The sequence below is a fragment of the Antrostomus carolinensis genome, unplaced genomic scaffold (genome assembly GCF_000700745.2).
Source record: "Antrostomus carolinensis isolate BGI_N321 unplaced genomic scaffold, ASM70074v2 scaffold23861, whole genome shotgun sequence".
Lineage (NCBI taxonomy): Eukaryota > Metazoa > Chordata > Aves > Caprimulgiformes > Caprimulgidae > Antrostomus > Antrostomus carolinensis.
Window position 1 is genome coordinate 44,329 of NW_010293847.1, and position 15,176 is coordinate 59,504.

A 15,176-nucleotide genomic window follows, 5' to 3' on the forward strand; every position below is an offset into this window, starting at 1 on the left:
TGATGAGTCAGTGAGGCAGATGGCAGATGTCATGGGTGGAGGGTAGTGGTGGAGTTCAGGAGGAAAGAAGAAGGGAGTGAAAGTGTAGAGTGCTTCCAAGCTGCCTGTTCTCCACAGGGTTGGGTGGACCACCTGCATTTCCTGACAGCACTTGGGAAGGGTCCAGGTCCATCAAGCCACCCCAGAAGGGGATATCATTTGTGGATGCAGCATTACCATCTGACAGGGGAGATGCTTTCTGCCATCTCATGTCTTTACAGTTTTTGCCGTTGTGTCCTAGTGCAATGACATTACCCTGGTCCAACAGACTTCAGTGAGCTGCTGCCCTTGAAGTTTGATGTCAGTCTAGCAGTTAAGATGAGCTCAGTGCTGCATTCTGGGTTTCAGAAAGAGTTAAGTTCTTGGCAGTTTCTAGAATATCTTAGGATGTCCACTTTCTGCTTAGGGGAGAGAAGCAGCTTCAATAATATGTAAGGGCAGGAACAAATGTCTTTTAACCTAAGCACAAACTAGAGCTCTTGAGCTTTTTGTGAGAGATACTCACCTTCAGCTTGGTCAGAATTTAGGCTTAGACTGTGTCGACATCCCACATGTGTAATAGAAGTAGTGCTGTTGGCTTGTTTTCCAGAGCACAAATCCTCAAGTGAGCTATATTACTAAGGCATCACAGATGGAGTGCTCTTCATGGGTGGCATTTATCTGGTGAGCCATTGCTCAAGAGATGTAGGACCAAATCATATAGCCAGCCAGGAACCAAAGTCATTTAAGCATCCCCTGCCAAACAAAGGATGCTGAATTCTGCCTGCCCCCTTAGGTTGCTATATTCAGCTGCTAGAAGCTGCAATGGAAGAGAAGTAAACTGTAGGAATATGAAATCAGGGGAAAATGTGCCGTGTGCTGTCATTGTTGAGTTGTATTTTGTTATTTGAGCAGCTGCAGTGGCATTTACATGCTTTTTCCAAAGCTCTGTCAGGCACGCCCTGACCGCAGCTTGGAGGGACCTGCCATAGAACAAGTAAGCACCCAGTGCCTGGAAAACCTCAAGGCAGTTGAAGAGGAGGCCAAGAGAAGCCAGGACAGACTGCCATGTTTGAGGAGCAGGGTATCTGAGAGGAAGGCTGACATGAAGATTATGGATGGTCACCTTCTGCAGACCAGGGAGGTGGGCACTTGTGTTCCTCAGCAGATGCTCAGGGATAGCTGAGAGAATTACATCTGGGCAGCCTGGTATCTGACCAGCCAGCCTGGTTGTAGCTCCCTCCCTCACTTGCAGTGACCCCAGTTTGGGAGACTGCTGACGGGACAGGATTCCCAAGACGGGATAAGAGGATCAGGCTTTGATTCCCAGGCCACCAGACAACCAACCCTCATTTAAATGCAACATAAACCAATCCCCAGACTGTTTCTGGGGATGTCGGTGAGAACGAGGCCTCCAGACTGGCCATGAGGGAGATAAGTGCAAAGATGTGACTCATCCAGCTCATGGCTGCTGTGACTGGGGTGGAGAATTGGCAGAGCTGGAGAAGGGAGAGATGCCTTTGTCCACATGTCAGGCAGCTGCAGAGGAAGCTCCACACCCTCCATCTCATGAACTGGGACCAGTTGTTGCAGGAGAACGGCTGATTCACTTAGTGAGCGTGATGTCATCTCAGACTGTGGCTCTCCATGCACTAATAGACCTTAACAGCCCTGACCAACTTCACCTGGGGCTTCCACCCACATGCCCCTGGGCCCGAGCACTCCATTTAAGCTCCACCTGGGGCCTTTGGGCTTGGTTTGAGCTGTGTGAGCACAGGTCTCCAGCTCAGCCGTGGGCTCTAGTGCTCTTGACTTACAAACTGATTTTTCTGGCTTGATGCTGGACCTGATTTGTCACCACGGATCTGCCTGGCAGTCTTGGGCCTGACCCTGATACCTGGACCAACTTCCTAGCTTGGCCTTGGACATGCCTCATCACCACAAACATACCTGATGATCTGGGCTCTTGGTTGAATCTGGCCACCACCTCTGGACCTTCCCTGCTTGCTTTGTGTGGCGTGGCGGAACTGAGGCTGGAGAGGCCCCTGCCAACTGCATTTTTGCTCCTCAGCTCCTGGTCCAATGGCTTCTGCTGCTCCTTGATAAATTCCCACCACAAATGCCATTGCCTGCCTTTAATCTCTACTCCAGCATAGTTCCTGTGTGCAGCTATGATGTCCTGCTTCTGAACTTCATACATGTAAGTGCTAAGAGAAGCAGCCCACAGCCAGGCAATCTCACTTCTTTTTATCTTCTGCTTTGCTTTGGTGGGACCTCCCCTTCTCTTGTAAGGGAGTCATGTGGGAGTGCTGTAGCAGTGGCATCACTTTGGATCTCTGATGTCCTGTATCTTGATTTTAGGCTTGCAGTTCCAGGGATAATATCCTGGGCAACTGAACTTGCTTTCAGTTCTTGGGGGTGTGAAATTCTTAAGCCCCATGTTAAATGTAGGTTTGGTTTTATCTCGTTGACTCGGAAGCCCACGCTGGGAAAGTGAAATGTAGGGTCCAGCCTTTTGCTGCTGTTGGGTGAGAGCTGTGGTAACTCTCCTCTTTCATGCTGACCCTCCCCAGGCACAGATGTGTGTGAGTCACAGCCTGGACCTCTCATGTCTTGGTGGAAGTGAAGAGAGAGGGTGGGGTGATATTTGGTCTGGAAAATCTTAAAACAAATTATTTGTTCCAAGTATGTCTGGGAAAGGAGAAGAAGCCAAGGCGTGATTTTATATTTGAAACTCCAGCTTTTAAAACTCTATTTTGTGTTGAAAATGGAATGGAAGACCCACTTGAAAATATTTCTCTGAGGATCTTGCCTGGCAAAATTAATGAAGAAGCAATAAAAGTAATGTTGTTACCACAGGATGCTTCTCAGCAGAGATGCTGCTGGCAGGAAAGGTGTGTTCATACCTGGTGTCCCCTCACAAACCCCTGGGCAGTCTCTGCCCCAGGCTCATGCTGCGTGAATCGGTGCAGACTGGAGCAAGGACACCATCAGAGTGTGTGGGGCTCAGTGCCGGAGTCACAGGAGTGAGGGAGTATTGACAGAGCAGGGAATGGATGTGTATGGCCCGTGTTCCTCGTGTGTGCAGTGTTCCTGTTCAGATAGATATGTTTAAATTAGAATTCCACATAGAAATGTCCCTGTACCACAGGTGTAGGAATACTGTGTATGTGATCACCACGACTTCAGTTCCCTCTCCATAAACAGCCTCAGCAAGGAGCAGTTTCGTGAGCTCTGACTTTTTGACCTGGACTGAATCCTTAGTTAATTCTTCTTCCTGGGCAGCCTGAGAACAAGCCTGTGCTGTGGCAGGAGCTGATGTTTCCAGGCAGGAAGGGTAAGGTGGAGGTAGGTGCCCCACACTAACACTGCCAAGTGTGGCATCTGCTTGCTGTCACCACAGGGAACAGCCTGCATTTCTGTGAAGCCCTTCAATCACACTGGCTCCCATCCACGTTGTAACTTGGTGTAGCCTGGATTTGCTGTTTAGCAAGCTGAGGAAGCTCCATGCCTTAGCTGTGTGGTTTGACTTTTACATACCTTGGAATCCATTCTTCCCTGGAATGTCCCAGGGTACTTGTCTGCAGCCCTGAGTACCACATAATAGTGTCCTTTCCTTTCCCTCATCTTAAGCAAATGTGTCATCCTAGCAGAAGCCAATGATGGAAGCTTTCCAGATGCAGTTGCAGGTGGGAAGCAGATGGCTTTCTTGCTGCTTGCCTATCCCTGTGTGGTACCATGAGTGGAGGGAAGCATTGTTGATGCCCAAACATCGCTTGGGGAAGCTGTTCCATGGGAAAAGTTGCAGGCCAATGCCTCTTGGAGTGCTGCTGGAGAGAGTGAAGGGATGCCAAGAGCAGTAAATAATTTACATTGGTAAAAACGCAAAGCTGGGTGGTCTTGGGGTTTTCTTTCTTTCTTTCCCTCTTGCTTTGCATCTGCTCATATTTAGAGGCTGCTCATACTCAGCTAGTCCTGGCATGTTCCTTGCTTTGTCCTTGGCTGCAGCAATGCACATAACAAATGTGTTTGAGGCTCTGCAGCCAAGGCTGCTGCTTCTATGCAGAGTGCTTTTCATTCTCTTTGGAGCAGTACACCTGTGTAGTGTCAAAAGCATGACTTGCTTATCTCCTGGTGGGATATGTTGGGTTAGGGAGGACATCTGTGTCTGTGTGAGTCTGCTAGCACTGGAAGGAAGCATCAGGAATGAACCAGAGTGGAACAAATGAGCCAGGGTTACCCATGCCACACATCTGTAGTGATGCCAGACCCCAGTGCTGTGATGTTTCAGGGTATCATTAAGTTTTGGGCCAATGCCCAGGCCTTGTATTCCTGATGGTGAAATGAAATGGGGTCCCTGTCCATTCTTTGTGGGCTACTCTTGCCATCTGCAGTGTGGCCAGTGGCTTTTCTCCATAACCCTGGGGTGATGTGTACTTCCTGCTGCTGTTGCTATGTGGTCTGGGAGCCTCTGCCCATCTGGTCCCATTTAGCCAAAATGCTGTGTCATCCTGATGCCCATCTGAAATACGGAGTTATTTGTAATCGTGTCCATCAGAGGTGGATGGGAGGGAGGTGAGCAGGCACCACTGTTTGGCATCTAGTGGAGAACATCTCTTAAAGGAAGATGGGGAGGGGTGGAGATGAGGTGGACAGAAGGTGCAGAGTATTGGGCTTGGGTCCATTTTTTTTGTGAGGGACAGACAGGAGAGTAAAACTTAAAAGACTTGTAGGAACTGAGTGTCTTAATACTGTGTGCTTGGACCTCTCACCTGTGTTCATCAGCGTGTGACTGGCTGTCATGTACCTTCAGGAACTGTTTGTGTCCTTCCCCAAGTGGTGTAGCGTTGAGGTGACAGTGCCCTCCTCTGGCAAAATGAGAAATTCAAGGCTCCAGAGAGACAGTTCCAGGTGGGGATTAGGAAGGCTGCTCTACAAACACTTCTCTTATGAAGGTGGCATAGGTCTCTCTGGGTTATTCAGGGCCCTGGCACAGGCTGTGGAACCTGCACTGCAGGAATTCAGCACTTGAATTCTGCAGCTACAGAAAGAAGTTATCTGTTATGACAGCCATCAAGTAATGGACACCACTAAGCCCTGGAGTAACGCTGAGTCCCTCACATTGAAGGTCCTAGAGAGCATTCCTGGGTTTTCTGACTCCTCAATGTTTCCATGTTGCAAAAATATTTGATATTCTTCTTTCTCTCTTTTCTTTCAGATCCTGTTTGACCAGGCTCAGAGGTCAGTCCGGCAGCAACTGCACAACTTTGTGAAAGAGTGAGTACTTGTCTTATCAGTTTGGTCTTCAGCTTCTTTAACTTCCATTGCACCTGTCCTCTGTGCACTGCAAACAGAACTGCAACCTCCACACAACCACTGAAGGTTCTGCTTGGAGCAGAAGTGACTCTGAAGGGCAGAGAAAAAGACCAGGCTTGTGTGATGGCTGTTGCTGTCATCTTGCTACACTATCATTTGGTTGCTCTGTTATCAAACAAATGTCTTCAGCCTGTTCCCAGCTCATAGTTAAGCTGGACATGAGGCATACCTCCAGATCAGAGCATCATCCTGAAGTCTGGTAAAGTTCATCTGCAGAGCCCATCTTTGCTGCTTCTCCCTGATCATCTAGGTCAGACACATCCCAGAGTTCAGATCCCTGCAGAGCAGGGCCAGCTCTACATCTTATCTTATGTTTGATGAAGAGTTTCCTTAGTGGTTTAAAGCAGTGCATGAAGGTGTAAACCATACTTGCAGAAGGAAGGAACTTTGCTGCCAAATGACTTCAGGGCCCAGCAGAATCACTGTGTTCTTAGCTCCCCATGCAGTGTGTTTAGTCACTCAAAATTACAGCAGCCCTGATCTTCTGGAGTGACCTGAGGATCTGTCTGGAAGACGACAGACAGGAGGTCCCTTCTTTGTGTGAAGGGAGCAGCTAATCATCACTTCAGCTCAGAGCTTGACCACTGGTGCAGAGTTCTTTGCTCATGGAAAGGACGTTTCCAGTGCCCTGGTGTGAGCAATGCAGAACATGGCATATTAAGGATGTTAACTTGCACATGGCAGGTCTGAGGTGCAGAAGTGGACCCAGGAGGTTAATTGGATGGGGACAGTGTGGACCTCTGATCAAGGCTCTCAGCAGACTGTCCCTGCCATGGCTGCATTAACATCTTTCCTTGCAGTGCATCTTTTCCTGCCTCTATTCCCCAGGGCAGGTAGGTAGTGCAGCGTGGGATCCCATGTCAGCTGAATGTAGGTCAGAGAGGCAACTGAGGGCTTCAGCTAAGCAGGAGCTGGTTGCCATGGGGACTGGTAATTGTGAATCCCTCAGCAGCTGTGTGGTCTGATGGAGGGAGGGGGTCCCGAGCTGACCCCCCATTCCTCATCCTCATCTTCTTGCACTCACCCTACCCCCATTTTCTCTATAATAATTTCTCTGCTGAGATCAGATTTAATCTGCTTAAGGCTGGCAGTCGGAAGGGGGAATTTCACCCTCATTTGGGGTCTGTCATCCTTCCAGCATCTTTGCAACTTGCTTTTTTTGTTGTTTTTTTCCCCATTTGTACTGCTCAACCTCTGCACTTGGAGGTCCTGGTGCTTTTGTCTTTGCATTGCTCCTGCCCTTGGTTGGAAAATGATTTCTGTGCTTGGGACCATTTTGAATAATCCACTTAGGGCCAGTCTGCAACTGGGAACAAATGAATGATGGGAATTGTGCCCTTGCATGGTGATTCATACATATCTGAGAGGGCAATATTGACCCTCTAACCTGCCCTCCCTGTCCCCAAGCCCTGAAGGTCTTTCCCTGGTTTATTTCTGTGGTACACACTGGAGAGGGCAGCTTGCCCTGCCCGTGCTGTCAGTAGCCAAATGCTCTGTGACTGCATCAGCATGTTACCCAGCCACAGACCTTGCTGAGTTGGAGGGTTTTATTAGCCAAGTCTTGAGGTTGCAGTCGTGCTGCTGCAGCCTGGCTTAGAGCTAGCTGAGAACTTCCAGCGATATCTCATGCCTCTGAACTCCTGCTCCTTTCCCCTGGGGACGTGTACAGATGAGGAAGCCATTCTCTCCGAAGCTGGATCAAAAGCTGTGTAAAATCCCCACAGCCCTTTGCTGCAAGTGACCCAAAAATGCAAGAAGTGACCCTGTTTTCCTGCAAATGGAGCTAGATAGCCGTGTAATTCAGCAGCCCTGAGCATTGAGGGCAACATGGAAAAGCAACAACCACCTGCACAGGACTCCAGTCACCTCTGTTTTCATTTGTCTTTACTGGACCTGCCCATGGTAGATTCTCTTGGCCAGAGGCTGATCCATACATAAGTATATGGAACTTCAAACAGTTTGCCACAGGGCAGAGCTCAGCAGTTACTGTCTGACTGTCATGTTCAACTGAGGCTCTCTGTCTTCCCTAGGGCAAAGAATAAGTGGATGCTACTTACTTACTAAAGTCTTTAACTAGTGTGAGTTATAACAATTCATAATTGAGGTGAACAGAGCTCCCCTGGACAGAAAATAAGTGTTTGTTACAGCTGCTGTAGATCAGCATTGCTGCTTTCAGCTCCTGAAGAACCAGGGCTGCTTGTAAGAGCTGATCTTCAGGCATGGCTGTCCTTGCTTCTTTGAGATCATGCAACAGAAATCAAGTCCTGTCTGAATGTGAATGATACCTGCTATTTAATTTAAAAAAACCCAAAACCCAAACAAACTCCAAAAAAACCTGCCTGTTGCCATGTCTTTGGAGCCATCCCCTGCAGAGCAGACCCCTGATCCTGTGTGAGGTCTCTAGGTGTGAATAAAACTTTGCAAGTTCATATTGTGGATTGTGTGTTTCTGAATGTAAATGTTAATAAATGTGCCTATTATAAAAAGGGAAAAGAGTAATCAAGTGTCTGGATTTTACAGTCAGACAAGACAGAATCAGCTAGAGATGTACATGAACAGCCTAACTGCCCTAGTTGAATGCCCTGGCCTGAATTTGAAAAGTAGCTGGTTTTACTCTTTTCACAAAGTGAAATACGAAGCATGTGTTTTCACAGGTAGGTTCTGAAATGTTCTGCTCATCACTTATTCTGAAGGCAATTGTGGACTATCTTTAGGGCTGGATGCCATCTGGCGTGGCTTTCTCTATGTTGCTGTTGGAGAATTTCCTTGAGGCTTTGAAGGCAGTCTGTTCAGTCCAGTATCTTACCTTGCCAAGTGTCTCTAAAGAAAGACTGTCTAGAGTTAATCTGGAGACAGTCCAGCTAGACATGGTGGAGCTTGGTGGGGTGGGTTAGCATCCCAGTGGCATTTGGAGCAGGATCTCTGAGTGATCCAAGTGTACCTGGTTTAACCTCTCTCTGCTCTGCTGGTATCAGCAATATTCTGGCTGCTTTGTAACAACAATTCTCACCATCTCATCTTCTTTGGGTTCCAGTGACGTCCGGAAGTTCAAGGAAACCAAGAAACAGTTTGACAAGGTGCGAGAAGACATGGAGATTTCACTGGTGAAGAATGCCCAGGCACCTCGACATAAACCTCATGAAGTGGAAGAGGCAACAGGCACCTTGACCATAACCAGAAAGTGTTTCCGGCATCTGGCCCTAGACTATGTGTTGCAGGTTGGTGGAGGCTGGGGATGTACCTGAACTATTTTGTCTCCCCTCCTATGTTGCTGGAGCTGCTGACCAGGTTGCCTAGTACAGAATCAGGAGGCAGAACTGTGACAGGCACCAGCAAGCTGCCCTTTGGTAACTTTTACCTACTTTTAGGTTGAGTTACTGCAAGCATAATGCTTCTGAACAAACTGATGCTGCATTTACAAGATATTAACCCACTGGAACTGATTCTCTGTCATGGTAACACTTATTTGTGACACTGACAGCAGAAGCCCTGTTGAAACCTGCTATGTTTGACAGTTTTCTTCAGTGCTAATGGCAGCACTTGTAAGACTTGTAGCTCATGGAGTCTGCTCCAAACTGGTTCTTTTGCAGTAGCAGTGTGCATTTCCAAAGCAATGCTCTCGTGCTGCTGCAGTTCTTCCCTGGCCATGGAAGAGGTGTAAGTCTGAATGTTCTGGAAAGCCTTTTCTTTGACCCCAGGAGCCCAAACACATGAGGGCTGGTACAGGAAATCCTGAGTTACTGCTGCTTCTGTGTGGAAGGGATGTGATGGTCTCTGGAGCAGTCAGACATATACTTTTTCCCCCCAAAAAATGGGTGTGAAAAGGGTGTGCACACTGAGAATGTGGGACCTGCACAGGTACCACAATTTCCTGGCTGGCTTCACTATGATTGCTGAAGAAACCCATACCACCACCCTGGTACCTCTCAGCCTGCTAAGATAAATAAAAGCAGTGACCTGATAAATTAAATGTCCCCTTCATGTGATACCAAATTGTACTCTGGGGTCACTGTTTATTGTCAGCCTGTGTACAGATGTACATCTAGTAGTGCCCTTCATCAGTAGCAGCCCAGGTCAGAAAATGCATCTATTCTGTTTCACTTTTTACTGCACTGGGAACTCACCAGAACTGTCTTTTCAGAAACCAGCTTTCTGGAACTGTCCTTGAACAGTTTGTGGTTTGCTGCTAGGAGTCTTGCAGCAAGTTGTTCATACTTAGATCTCCATGTCAGGCTGATTAATGCTGCTGATGCTGAGAGTCTTGTCTTGATTCCTTCACAGATCAACGTCCTGCAGGCCAAGAAGAAGTTTGAGATACTGGATGCGGTAAGGGCTCTCTGTTTTTTGTGGCTGCTCTCAGTGACTCAATGAAAGGCAGCCCTTTCCATTTCAGGTTGCATGGGTCGACATACTGACTCCTCGGTCTGCCCTGGAGATACTGTCTGGGACTGCTCTGGGGGCTGCAGGTATGCTAACAGGAGGGGAGAATGAAGGACCAGCAAGATACTCCACAGGCCAGAGCTGGAGGGGACTTTCGGGGTGAAGGACGCTGCTTTTACTGCTTCGTGATCACAACAGGGGTTACCTGACAGCGTGGAAGGATTTGTGAGAGGAAGAAAGGAGAAGAGGGAGAAGCATCTAATGGATAGATTGCTTTGGGAAGGGAAAGGGTTAGACCTTGAAGAGACTTGTTTGTGGGTAAAAAGGGATGAGGACTTTTCATAGTCATTTTGTCCTAGAGCCTGTTCTCACCTTGCTGTTGTTTCCCTCCCCAGATGCTGTCCTTCATGCATGCCCAGTACACCTTTTTCCAGCAGGGCTACAGTCTTCTCCATGAACTTGATCCCTACATGAAGAAACTAGCCACAGAGGTGAGGGGACAGGGAATATGGTTGACTCAGTCTGCCTGTTAATACCCCTGCACCCTGAAGGGACATCCTTGTTCCTATTCAGCTACGATATTTGGGGATTGGGGAGTGGTCAGAGCATCGTGCTTGTTGGATGAGCTGCCCTACGAGGTGGCAGCCAAGAGCTACAGTTACTTTCAGTGCACACCCAAACACAGCCCTTTTCCCTTCTTGTGGGGACTGGTGTAATCCCAGGCTAGGGCAGTAGAGATGGACAGTGGCTCATAAACCTCCTCCCTGACTTTTATACCTGATGTTCTCCTCCCTGCCTTTAGCTGGACCAGCTGGTGATTGATTCTGCAGTGGAGAAGAGGGAGATGGAACACAAGCATGCGCTGATACAGCAGAGGGTGAGTCCTGGGGCTGCAGCTTGGTGCAAGCAGCACTTCTGTCCATCATGTGCTTGTCTGCAACTGCCATCTCATGAGGGGCCTTGCTGGGTTGGTCCTTCACAGCCTGGAGCAGTAGCAGCAGAAGTTGTAGAGATGAGAGTGATAACCCTGTGGGTGCTGGTAGGTAGACATGGTCAAATGCAGGGCATTCAGCTACTGACACATCTGAGGACACAAGGGAGAGGGACACAGGCAGGAGCCCATGGGTCAGGGCACCTGGGTTGTTTTCTAACCCCTGCCACTGACCTGCTTTTCCTCTTAGCAAGTTTTCTATGCTTTGTCTCCCCCTGAAGATGTGGGAGGATTTAAAGATTCTTGTTCTGTAAATGGCTCTGAGATAGAGGAGTGGATGTAGTTGTTTGTAATCACCTGTGAGTGATTTATTGGGAGTAACCACCATGAACTGGCAAGATGATAGGATTTATTATCAAACAAATCTGAGCCTTCAGTAAGGAGGCATCTCTGGTTAACGTGGGCTCTGATTTTCCAGACCATTCATCTCAGAATAATTCAAAATCTGAGGCTTGTAGAAACATCAGCTAATTTACTTTTTTTCTTTTCCTTCTCTTCTCCATGGATTGCTGACCTGCCCCTGTAGACCCTCCTGCAGGTGAGTACCCACATATATTTCCTTACTCTGACATCTTCATTGCTCAGAATTAGCACTTTGCTGCTCTGGGCATTTGTGAAGTCCTGGCTTTGAAAGCAAAACAAAGAAACCTGGCCACTGCAGCGTTAGTGCTGTAACCTGGACACTGGAGGTGTAATTTTAAAGCTCAGTTTCAAGTGAGTTTGTTTCATCCTCATCAAAGTTGTTTTCATTCCTATGTTAAAATAAGATTTCAGCTCACTCTGCTCTGTGTGGTGGTCAGTCTTGACTTGGGGTTCAGTATTGCAGTGGCAGCAGTACTTGGCTGTCACTTAATTCATGTTTGGTGCCTCAGAGCCTTTGAGGACCGTGGGTCTGGTGGGAGCTGAATGAGCTGCATGGGCTCACAACAGTGTTGGTGGACTTTCAGCGTACAGACAGACCCACTCATGCTCTGTGGGCACAGTAAAGGGATTTGAGAGCCCTGAGGAATAGCTGTTCATCAGCCAAGCCCTGAGAAGGAATCACTAAGGAGTCCATATCTGGCAGGCACTTGTGTGGATCAATACCTCTCAACAGGAGGAAGCTAAGTGGCTGTTGTTTTCTTTCTAATGCTCTCTCACAAATGTCATAACCCATGAAATGGAAATGTAACCAGATTAGAAAGCTAATGACAGACATTCCCTGTGAATGGCCTGTGCATATGCTCCCTTTGGTTAAGTGTTCTGTGGGAGGGGCAAATAAATCCATTTGTGAACTCTCAGTTCCCCTGGGACTCGGCTGGAGTGATGACTTCATTTGAGGCAACAGGGAAAATCTCTCTAGCACAGTGCATTTCAGTTAAATCTCTTTATGAGGCTTTGCTGACTGGATGAGCAGAGGTCAGGTTCCAAGAGGGAATATGAGCAATTACTCTTCGTCAAGATACATAGGCATAGATCTGTGGCTCTGTGTGCCTGAGCTTATAAGAGAGCTGAACATCCCTACTGCAATTTAGGATTTAAAGCTTCCTGCCTGGAAATGTTCTGAGACTGCTTTTCAGCTACTCTTGAGTCAGTCTTGCTCTTCCCTTTGCAATGGAGCATGGCTCTCTGCATCTGGTGAGCATCTCGCTGTCTCCAAAGGGAGCACAGCATGTATTTGAATATATGTCTTCATGCTGAGCCCAGAATACCCTCTGGTCTCTTGAAAATGTGAAGATTTAGTTATCCTTAATTAGAGAGGAGTGGCAGAAGTATCCTTTTTTTCCTCAACACATTGTCTTCCCAAACAGCCTGCTAAGGCATGACAGAAAGGGAATCCAGTTGAAATAATACATTAAAAAATCTATTTTTAAGTGTTCTTGGGGTGGGGGAGCTGTGCAGATAGGCTCTTGCTCAATGAATTGTCTTTGGGCAGCTTTGAGGTGTGGAGGGCAGCCTTGTACGAGCCAAGTTCATAAGGAAGTGGTCTGTGGCATTTTGTTTTATTATTGTTTCAATTAAAATAAATTTAGGAGAGAAAAATCTCAGCACAAATATCAACAATTTTCTTTGATGCTGGAATTCAAGTGCCTTGTTCTTGTACCACCCTTTCCCCACAGAACATCAACCACCTTTGGGGCAGATCCCTAGGGCAGCTGTCATTTCAAGCTGTCATTTTAACTGCTGTCATCTCTGCCTTCCCACCTCCAAAACCTTAAAGAGCTCCATTTGCAGCTTCACACTTCACATGAAAATAATCCTCACTTGTACAAAAAGGGTTGCAATAAAATCAGCAAGAGGAAAGGAAGAGTCTCAATTTTTATGGCCTACAATAAATATTGGATTAGTTGTGAGGGGAGATCTTCAGCATGAAGGCTGGAGGTGCCTTTCTTCTGTGGTGTGTGGGATGCACGTGTGCAAGGACTGCAGGATGGGACACATTTCTGCAGAGGCTGAGAAGATAATCTTGTATCAAGCTATCTGCCTTTCCCTTGTGTTTTGAACTAAACTATCTTTAAAACACATGTATAATGAGTTTGTATGTTTTTATGTGGGCTCAGTTGCTTCAGATGGATGTGCAAAGACACATGGGGCCTGATGTAGGTTGATTTCTCCACTCAGGAGAATAATTTTGGAGAACTTAGCAGTGAAACACACAGGCCTAGGAACTTTTTTGCAATGAGAAGCTGTAATGTTTAAAGCAGTCCTCCCTTGCAGATCCTGACCTGCCCAAATCCTTCCACTGCACCAAAACTGGCTGGTCTCTGAAAGCAGAAGGATGCAGGGCTATATAACAGCTCTGTGCAGCCTCATACCTGTTCCCTGCTCTGGAGGAGTGGGGGAAGCAGTTGTGCTTCTGTTGCCTGTTTGCACAGGAAGGGAGGATGGAGAGCCAAGGCAGAGCTCTGCCTCATTTAATCCAGCTGGTCAGTAACAAACTGGGGGCCATATGGCACTGCAGCACCCCGATTTCCCCAGCTGCAGGGGAGCAGGACTGGTGTTACTGGTGGTTCTGCTAAAGGCAGACAAGCCTGGCTCTGTTAAGGTCAGGGAGGCATTGGGTCAGTGTCTTCCTGTCAACTTTGCTGTGTGTTGCCTGGCTTCTCCCACTCCCTTCTGGGCCTCCATGACAGCTGTATGGTAATTAGCCCTGTATGCTAATTAGCCCTTGCTCTAAGCTGATTGACTGTGAATGGGAGGCAGGAGGAGGGGGGTAAGCAGGTGGTCGCCAGGAGCCAGCAGACCTCCTTTGCCTCCTGCCCCTTGCTTTGACAGGAGCCAAGGGCAGAGCTGAAAGCTTCCCAAAAAGGAGTAGGGAGGGGTAAAGGAGAAGGGGCTGAAAAAGAAATCCCTCCTTCCCTGCCAGCCCACGGTGCTCAGCAGAGATGCTGCTCTAGAGAGCGAAGAGAGAGAGAGGACACACAGAGCTGCTCCCTGCTCTCTAGGCGAGAGCAGCAAAACCTCCCTTGCAGCTGGCATCATGAAGATTTTCGGCAGGCTTGAATACCTCCTGGTAAGGAGACTCCTGCAGGGTTGGGTTGACTTGGGGAGAAAGTTTGGAGGGCACTTTTCCCTGGGGGAGCAAGGATTGTGCCTGTAGGATCTGGCTTGCTGCTGTGACCCAAAAGCAAGTACAGCTTTATTACTGCAGGAAAGCGAATGTGTTTAGTTCTGTTTCTGGGATGGAAAAGCTGTGGGACAGGGCACAGATCTCTGTGCATCATCTGCTGGCGAGCTGCAGAGCAGGGAGATCATTGAGCATTAGGAAATTCAAGAAACAAAAGGTCTGTAAATGGGATTTGGCTGAAATGAATGAAAGCTGTCTGGGCAGAACGGGAATGGAGGTGGGAGAGCCCTCCTCCAAATCCCATCTGCTCTGAGGGGCTTGGATTGTGCACAGTGTATACACAGAGGTAAAAACAGCCAGATAGAGAAAAGGTTTTGAAATATATTCAGGCACCAGAAGAGAACAGAATGTGCATGCACCAGTGTTTGTGTGCAGGGGGGATGTGTGCATCCTTAGGGAATGGGACTATTCCTCTCAATTACATTCTCTTTAGAATTGAGTAGCCAAACTAGTCACATACAGCTCTTAACTCACCTCCAGGAGTTCTTTTCGATGCATGGATGTATATATACATCATGTTATTAGAGTTATTGTTGTTAAATGCTGAGCATTGTTGGTTACTTAAGTAAAGAGGACACTTTTGGATAAAGCCTTTGTTTTCTATGAGGAAAAGCATCTATCACATGTGTTGTTGCTTATCCTAAATGGTATTGATTGAAAATAAAATAACATGGATGTTTGTAGTAAAATATTTCTCTGAATATCTAAAAAACACCTGGACTGAAATGATTCACTGGTCATGATTGCCTGGTTTTGATAGTGTTTTCTATCAGTAGAAATCAAAGCACTGTACAGAAAAGGCCA

At 47.5% G+C, this 15,176-nt stretch overlaps 1 protein-coding gene across 1 annotated transcript in view; it reads left to right on the top strand.

The window, feature by feature from the left end:
- ACAP3 (ArfGAP with coiled-coil, ankyrin repeat and PH domains 3) overlaps nt 1-15,176 on the top strand; it is a gene marked incomplete at its 5' end in the record, with an annotated part of 37,416 nt that overhangs the window by 8,334 nt on the left and 13,906 nt on the right. The window contains 6 exons of the mRNA XM_029087333.1: nt 5,237-5,295; nt 8,429-8,612; nt 9,676-9,720; nt 10,170-10,265; nt 10,577-10,651; nt 11,292-11,303. Coding sequence (XP_028943166.1) covers nt 5,237-5,295; nt 8,429-8,612; nt 9,676-9,720; nt 10,170-10,265; nt 10,577-10,651; nt 11,292-11,303 — 471 coding nt within the window. The remainder of the gene's footprint in view (nt 1-5,236; nt 5,296-8,428; nt 8,613-9,675; nt 9,721-10,169; nt 10,266-10,576; nt 10,652-11,291; nt 11,304-15,176) is intronic.